Below are 8,443 nucleotides of genomic sequence, written 5' to 3'. Positions count from 1 at the left end.
GGATTTGAATTTTTTTTTGCTATAAATAGGGTAGATATTGGGCTATAATTCACACAACTTTAAATTCAATATATTTCAATTCAATCTCTTTCAATTCAAGTTTGCAATGAATTCCAACTTTGGATCTTCATCCAATTTCAATTGGGGGTCCTCATCCAATTCCAAATTGGAAGCAAAATTGGCGCAAATGAGACGAGAAGATGAGGAGTCTGATGAAAAAAAAAATAATAATCAAAAGTGGGAGCTTGCAGCCGCTGTGCACGTGATGGAAGGCTCGGAAGGAAGAAGGCATGTCCCAAAATTCCTGAGGAGTTAAGGTGCTAGAGGAGAACGCGAATAGCAAGGAGTGTCACGTGGCACACTACCTGGCACTCAGGCATCGCATCTTGGAATCACGCGACCCAAAGCGAAGCGAACCAAACCACCACTCCGCGCCTATGGCGGTCCTTCCTCTTCCCCTTAATCTCCTCCCCTTTCCTCCCCATCGCCTTCACCTCCTCCTCCTTCTTTATCCTCACCCAATTCACACGTAAATTCCACTCTTACTTTTCTCACGCCTCTGCAACTCTGTTTGCTCCTCTGCTCTATCGCCGCCTGCTCGCAACTCAGGCAGAGGGGGCTGGAGACGCGCGTCTGTCTGCAATCAAAGGTTCCATTTTCCGATTGGAATTTGGGTTTTGGCATCTGTGTTTTGCCTTGTTTCTCATTTTCCAGGTACCCATTTGATTATTCTTTGATTTGGTTATTTGGATTGTGTTGAATTCGGATCTAAATTCGACAAAATTTGCAACTTTTGGGGTTTATGTGGTGTTATTTTGATTGGTTGTTGGCTAAAATTTGGTTCTTTTGATTTGGTTTTGGTGAAATTGTTTCAATGGTGGGCGGGATTGGTGTTCGGGAATATTATGGCTTATTGTGGTTTTGATAGAGTTGTCATAAATGGAGGATGTTAATGAAGTTGATGAACATGCTTATGATTGTCGGCTCAAATATTCGATATTTGGAAATTATATGGTGTGACCGATACTCATGTGTAACAAAGGAATTGAGTGCTTAAGTGACTCCGAGAACCCAATTAATCATCAGGCTGTGTACTTGATGGATAGCCCTTCCGCTACCCCCCACTTTGGTTCTAATTCCACTGCTGCTCTGTCCCCCAATTTGAATGAGGAGAATCCGCGTGTTAAGTTTCTGTGTAGTTTTTCGGGTAGTATATTGCCCCGCCCACAAGATGGGAAACTCCGGTATGTGGGTGGAGAGACGCGAATTGTGAGTGTTCCACAAGATATCAAGTTCGAGGAGTTGATGAACAAGATACGGGAGCTTTATGAAGGGGCAGCAGTGCTCAAGTACCAGCAACCTGATGAGGACCTTGATGCTCTTGTCTCGGTTGTGAACGATGATGATGTGACTAACATGATGGAAGAGTATGATAAGTTGGGATCTGGCGATGGTTTCACTAGGCTCAGGATTTTTTTGTTTTCGCATCCTGACCAGGATAGTTCATCGCACTATGAGGGTGATGAAAGGGATAATGAGAGGAGGTATGTCGACGCTCTCAATACTTTAAATGATGGCTCCGAATTTAGGAAGCAGTATCCTGAGTCCCCTCTTATTAATCCTGTTGATGATCTCCATATAGCTGAACAATTTTTTAGTCCAATAAGTCTTGAGGGTTGCCTTCATAGCCAGAGAAATTGTGATATATCCATGGCTCAATACAACTTGCATCAGCTCAAGATACCTCATGCAGGATCGGGGCAACACCATCAACCAATTAGTCAGAGGTATAACGAAATGGAAGCTCCTTGGAGTCCTGCATACTATTCTCCTGGGCATCATGGGCACATTGATTCAAGACCAATGGCAGAGTTTCCTTCCTCTCCTTCCTCTGCATGGTACCGTATGCCGTTTCCAGATGTAGCCGATAAATGTTTAGATAGACTGCCTGAAGAATATGCACGACAGCCATTGAATCATCAGCCTCCATATGAACACCTTTCTGAGAATGTTTCATTGCTTCCAAGTGGAGCTATAGGTGGTGAAAAGTCAGGATTTCCGGGTAACGTTTTTCATGGAAACAATGCTGTTGAAGGAAACAGTATTTGTGAACACTGCCGGATGGCTTTCCAGAGAAACCAACCACATTTTGAGCAACCAAACATGGCAAATGGATTTCAGCAGGTTCCTAATCCAAGCAGCGAGGGTACTCCAAATAGAGAGACTTTCATGATGAATCCAGATGCAAAGTTGCACCATGAAATATACGCAAGTGAACAGAATAATGGTCCTCCTCATTTTAATGAGACTCCAAATCATGAAAGAGGGTGGGCTCAACATCATCATTTGAATTGTCGGACCGAGGAAACAAGACCACATGCTTCTGGAGCTGGGAAATTGAATGATCCTTACATTGTAGATGGTCCCAACATGAATTTGCCTCTTGGTCCTAATATGGTGGATGGCCATTACATCTCTTCCAATTATGTTCATCACCGAGCTGGACCTAAAGTGGGAAATGAAGTGTTTCACGAACGATCTGTGGCTGCTCTACCCAATGTACACATTGCTCCTGTAGAAGAGCGTGGTGTTCGTTATGGAAATCTTCCTTATGCCTATGGAGGCGATAATATTTATCTGGGGTCTCATGGACATGCACCTGGACATGCAGTATGGAGAAATGTTCAGATCCCAATGCATGCTGCGCCTCCTCATGAAGCATCCGTTTCTGCTCCACAAGTGAATGGTTCTGTTAATGTGGGATATTTCAGACGTGAGGATAGTCCAAGGTTTTCCATTGCATTAGACAATCAAAATATTTGGGTTGACTCCTCGCAGAAAATGTTAGGTTTGGAAGGGAAAGCTGTTCCTCCAGACTATTCTTATGGGCACGCTGTAAAGTTGAACCCAAACGCACTTTGTCAAGAAAATCATCAAGCATTTCCTCTAGAACCCATTCAGTCCACACCTGATATGATAAATTGTGCTATTCCTTTGAACCCCGTCGCCGGAGTTGTAAGGTTGGAGGAAAAGAGTTCACCTGGAGTAAATGAGGTGAATATTGTGGACAAGGTGGAGAACTCTGAAACGGAGGTTATAAACCCAAACAATCATTGTGATAAAAGTGGTGGTGTGGTATCTCTTGAGTCGATAAATTCAAATTTCAGTAAGCTTGCAGAAGAAAGTGGTAATGCTGGCAAAACAAGTGACGAACATCAGTCTACTCGTGAACTTTTAAAGCTTTCTGTTAATGATTTGAGTTTCATACCGGAGTTGATTGCTTCTGTTAAAAAAGCTGCACTAGAGGGGGCTGAGGGGGTAAAAGCCAACGTTGAAGAAAGTACTGATCCTGAGAAGAGTAGTTCAATAGGCAAAGAAGCAGCTGGAAAAAATTTGGAACCGGTGAGAACTATATGAAAAGCCTTTCAAATGAGATTAGATTATGGGTTTTCTTTTTGTCTTCTTAATGTGTTGTTGTTTTATAGAACACTCCTCGAGAAAGGGAATTTGATTGTGATAGTGATAATCTAAACAATCCCAAAATCGAGCCAACGAAGGCGGAGGCAGAAGCTATTGCCAAGGGATTGCAGGTTTCTTTTTGCAGTCATCTTAGTGTCATTTTTAAGTCCTACATCCATATCTCCCATACTACGTTTCTTGGTCTTTCATGCGGTTTTATTTTAACTGCTTGATTGTGTTTTTCTTTTTGACAGACAATAAGGAACGATGATCTAGAGGAGATCCGAGAATTAGGTTCTGGGACTTATGGGGCTGTGTATCATGGGAAGTGGAAGGGGTCTGACATAGCGATAAAGAGAATAAAATCCAGTTGTTTTGCTGGGAAACCATCAGAAAGAGAACGTTTGGTAACAACTGAGCACTCCTCTTTTTTTCGAATTTTACAGTTTCGTATAACCTATTACATAGCACCTCCTTGTTTGTCCCATTTGTGGGCTGCCCTATATATTGTTAGTTCTGTCATTTTATGTGATCTTGGTTCTTGCAAATTTCAGCCGTGGAAATAGTGACTGTATGCTAGCTGATATCGTAATAATAATTACACCATTTATTAAATATGATTCACGTTTTGGAGATTTAGTCATTTTAAAGGAAGTTGTCAGGGGAGTAATTATACTTCATGAAATGATATGTTAATCTGTAATATTGTCATAGTCACTTTTTTGAACTGAAGTTATTGAAATATGTTGTCGAGGGAGACATTATTCTTCCTGAAATGGTATGTTCTTCATATTATCATCTGTGGGTGTGATAATTTTTCTTTTTGGTCTTCACAGATTGCAGATTTCTGGAAGGAGGCTTTGATACTGAGTTCATTGCATCACCCAAATGTTGTTTCCATGTATGGTATTGTGCGCAATGGCCCTGATGGATCTTTAGCAACTGTGACTGAATTCATGGTTAATGGTTCTTTGAAACAGTTTTTGCAGAAAAAAGATCGGTAAGTAGTTAGTTTTCCCGGAAGGAATATTTCTAATTTTTTCTATTGGTTTCTTCTCAATTTCTATATTTAAGGGCTTTCTTATCTTTGCTAGTATATGATGAATCTGTTGATTATGCCATTGATCAGAACAATCGATCGTCGTAAAAGATTTATCATAGCTATGGATGCTGCATTTGGGATGGAGTACCTGCATGGAAAAAATATAGTACATTTTGATTTAAAGTGTGAAAATCTGTTAGTGAATATGAGAGATCCACAGCGGCCTGTATGCAAGGTTGGATGATTTAAATATCAAATTCTGTCACCTCCTTTCCACTTTCTTAGCATGCTTTTCTTTTTGGGACTCATATGATGTGTGTACGTTCTTTAGATTGGTGATTTGGGATTATCCAAAGTAAAACAACAGACTTTAGTGTCTGGAGGTGTTCGTGGAACTTTACCCTGGATGGCACCTGAGCTTCTTAGCGGGAAAAGTAACATGGTAACAGAGAAGGTAATGGTGAATTTACCCTTGGAACATATATTTAGTATCACTAATTTTCTCAGTCTTCAGATTGTTATCTTATGTGTTATTTTCAATTTTGTAGATTGATGTTTACTCATTTGGGATTGTTATGTGGGAACTGCTTACGGGAGAAGAGCCATATACAGATATGCATTGTGCGTCTATAATTGGTAAGAATCAATGATTTGTAGGCATATATTCTGTTTTTTGTCGTAATATGTTCTCTCCGTTTCTTTTCAAAATGTTGTCTCTGGGTCCCTCATTATTTATTTAATAATACAACACCAATCTCTGAGAACGTACTTATAATTGCGGATGCTGATATTCCGTATTTGATGCGAAGCTTATATGCAATCAGATGTCAACTCCATTTGTCTTCTAGCTGAAATTCTGTTTCTGTCATGTAAAATCCATGTAAGATCTAACTTCACTTTATATATACGAGTGCTGGACAATTGACAGAACAAAGTTGCTTGTCATCTGTTCTCTTTTCAGTCATTTGTTCAGGCATTGCTTATGTGAAACAAATAGTAGAACTTGAACGTGTTCTTAAAGAAACCCCCTATCTTTAAGACTATTTTCATACACTCGGCAATATAACATCCTTATGCTGGTTTGCAATAAAAAGCGTATGATAGGGTCCCAAGAGACATTCTCTGGAGGATTTTAGAAAAGAAAGGAGTACAAGTAGCATATATTCAAGCTATAAAGGATATGTATGATGGAGCAAGGACTGCCGTAAGAACTCATGAAGGACAAACCGAAAGCTTCCTCATAACTGCAGGCTTACATCAAGGCTCATCTTTAAGTCCTTATCTTTTTGCATTGGTAATGGATGAGTTCACATGACATATTCAAGATGATATTCCTTGGTGTATGCTTTTCGCAGACGATATAGTGTTGATAGATGAAACTCAGGAATGAGTAAATGCGAAGCTTAACCTTTGAAGAGAAGTGTTGGAATCTAAAGGTCTTTGCCTAATTCGGTCAAAGATAAGAGTATATGGAGTGCAAGTTCAGTGCAAACGGAGGCTCAAATGAGTTAGGGATGAGGATTGGAGATCAGGAAGTACCAAAGCAAAGAGCAATCGTTTTCACTACCTAGGATCTATCTTGCAAAAAATGGAGAGTTGGATGGAGACCTCAACCATAGAATACAAGCTGGATGGATGCAGTGGAAGAGTGCATCGGGTGTGTTGTGCGACAGTCATATGCCACTAAAGCTCAAGGGAAAATTTTAAGGAAAACTAACGAAAAGTCCTCAAAAGCTTTAGTTTTTAATCAAAAGGACAAAATAAAGGTGTAAGTGTATAGTATCATGAGTGACTTTTCAAGGTAAAAATATCCTTAACGTTAAAAGTGAACAGTACAGGGAGTGTCTTATTAAGATTCCCAAAATTTTATAGGACAACAATAAGGTCAACAATGCTTTATGGCATGGAATGTTGGGTGGTGAAGCATCAACACGTACATAAAATGAGTGTAGCGGAGATGAGAACGCTTCGTTGGATGTGTGGGCACACGAGAAAGGATAAGATAATGAATGAGGATATTCGAGGTAAAGGAGGAGTAGCCGAAATTGAAGGAAAGATGAGAGAAAATCGGTTACAGTGATTTGGGCATGTGAAACGAAGGCCTACAGACGTTCTAGTTAGAAGATGCAATTACGTGATAAAGGTTTATGGCCGAAGGGGTAGAGGAAGACCTAGGAAGACTTTGGAAGAGACTCTAAGAAAAGACTTGAAGTACTTGGATCTAACTGAAGATGTGGCACAAAATTGAGTGCAATGGCGTTCTATGATCCATACAGCTGACCCCACTTAGTGGGAAATGGCTTTGTTGTTGCTGTTTGTATCAACTATCTGTCTTGCAGTTCGAATTGTAAATTTCATGTTTTGTTCAAATCGTCCACTGTATTTTTGTCGTCCATTCTGATACACTTAGGAATTGGTCTAGTAACTTGTAGATATATGCTAGGAAGAAAAACAAAGTATCCTTGTCCTTTTGTATTAGTAATTTTGCATTATCCGACAGCAGTCATCTCTCACTCCAATTACCGGTGCCTTTGCGGACTTCTTGTCCGCTCTTGTATTTTTATTGTTTCTTTGCAATAAAAATTTGTTTCTTCTTCAAAAACAATTCCAATTACCGGTGCTGTCTTCGTCCTTATGTCAGTCCATGACTGAGCATCTTACGGCAGTCATCTCTTACACAGACCTGTTTTATAGCCGTGCTTGAGATTTTATATGAATGGTTTGCATGCTTCTTAATCTAGGTATTAAATGCCCATACAGCATCCACAATTGAACGATACCAGTCAAGGATGCTACAGTATTTAGTTCTGATCTGCAATCTGTTTTGTTTTGCTTGCAGGAGGTATTGTGAACAACACGTTGCGCCCTCAAATTCCCACGTGGTGCGACCCAGAATGGAAGTCTTTGATGGAAAGTTGTTGGGCCTCTGATCCTTCCCACAGGCCATCGTTTTCTGAAATTTCTCAGAAGCTAAGAAATATGGCTGCTGCAATGAATGTGAAATAATTCCAGTCTCGATGAAGTTGATTCGCTTCTTGCATTGTATGTTAGCCAGGACTTAGCCGAAGAGGAAATAAATTTTAAGAATAGATTTTGCAGTTTAAGGGCAGCACTGGTTTCCAAGTATATTGAGGCTAATAGTGTATATTTAAGCAACCTAATGTATACTGCTGTGAAATGGTAATTTTCTTTGGTAAGCGCTGGATATGCGCTTTGCAGTGGCTTTTACCTGGAAAAGGCTTCCATCATACACGAAGCGGAGCCATGATGGTACGATCAAAACGTGTGTCCATTTATTTATTTATATTTTCATCTGGACTTGTATCCCCTTACTCTGTTGTCACACTCCATATTAATGCAGTCAATTTTGGCCCTTTCATGCAGGTTTATAAGTTACTTTGGTTGAGACCAGAATGGCGGTCCCGCTGTCGAAGCTGAACCAAGGTCGCTTCCGAATGATGTGTATATACATTAAATGTTATTACCATGTTTAAAAGCCTATATCATGAGACGTTAATGACGCATTATGCTCCCAAAATTTACGCAATTGAACTGTTGTTCTTGCTCGTATTCTGGGCCTCTGCTCAGATTTGTACCCAGTACAGCCACGGGAATCCAAGTTGATCGGAAAATAAGAATAAACTTGGACTTTCTTTTCTTTTATTTACGCTTCTATTATTACTGCTTGCAAAGAAGGATGTATGGTAGGTACTGTTTACCCAGAAATACATAAGCTACTAATTTGGTAGCAGTTACTGTTGTGGCTTAGGGTTTCCAATGCATTGGGACGGGATGTACGTGTATCATACTTCATAAATATTAAATAAATATAGGGTCAAAGCAGTGGCCACATAGCTTTTTTTATGAGGTGGCAAGCTTGGTTAAATTGAAGGGAACTGAAACCTGTCTTAAGGGCTAACATTAAGGGCACATCTGGTGTGC

At 40.1% G+C, this 8,443-nt stretch overlaps 1 protein-coding gene across 1 annotated transcript; it reads left to right on the top strand.

Moving 5' to 3' along the window:
* The first annotated feature begins 341 nt into the window (after positions 1-341).
* LOC103416803 (uncharacterized) lies at positions 342-8,071 on the top strand. Its single transcript, XM_008355026.3, has 10 exons — positions 342-714; positions 929-3,402; positions 3,486-3,590; positions 3,714-3,866; positions 4,296-4,459; positions 4,589-4,736; positions 4,833-4,955; positions 5,050-5,137; positions 7,341-7,771; positions 7,886-8,071. The coding sequence occupies exons 2-9, from the start codon at positions 1,030-1,032 to the stop codon at positions 7,505-7,507; spliced, it is 3,321 nt and encodes a 1,106-aa protein (XP_008353248.2). The 5' UTR covers positions 342-714; positions 929-1,029; the 3' UTR covers positions 7,508-7,771; positions 7,886-8,071.
* Positions 8,072-8,443: the final 372 nt, after the last annotated feature.

The sequence above is a fragment of the Malus domestica genome, chromosome 16 (genome assembly GCF_042453785.1).
Source record: "Malus domestica chromosome 16, GDT2T_hap1".
NCBI lineage: Eukaryota > Viridiplantae > Streptophyta > Magnoliopsida > Rosales > Rosaceae > Malus > Malus domestica.
This window is presented reverse-complemented; position numbering and strand designations above follow the sequence as displayed.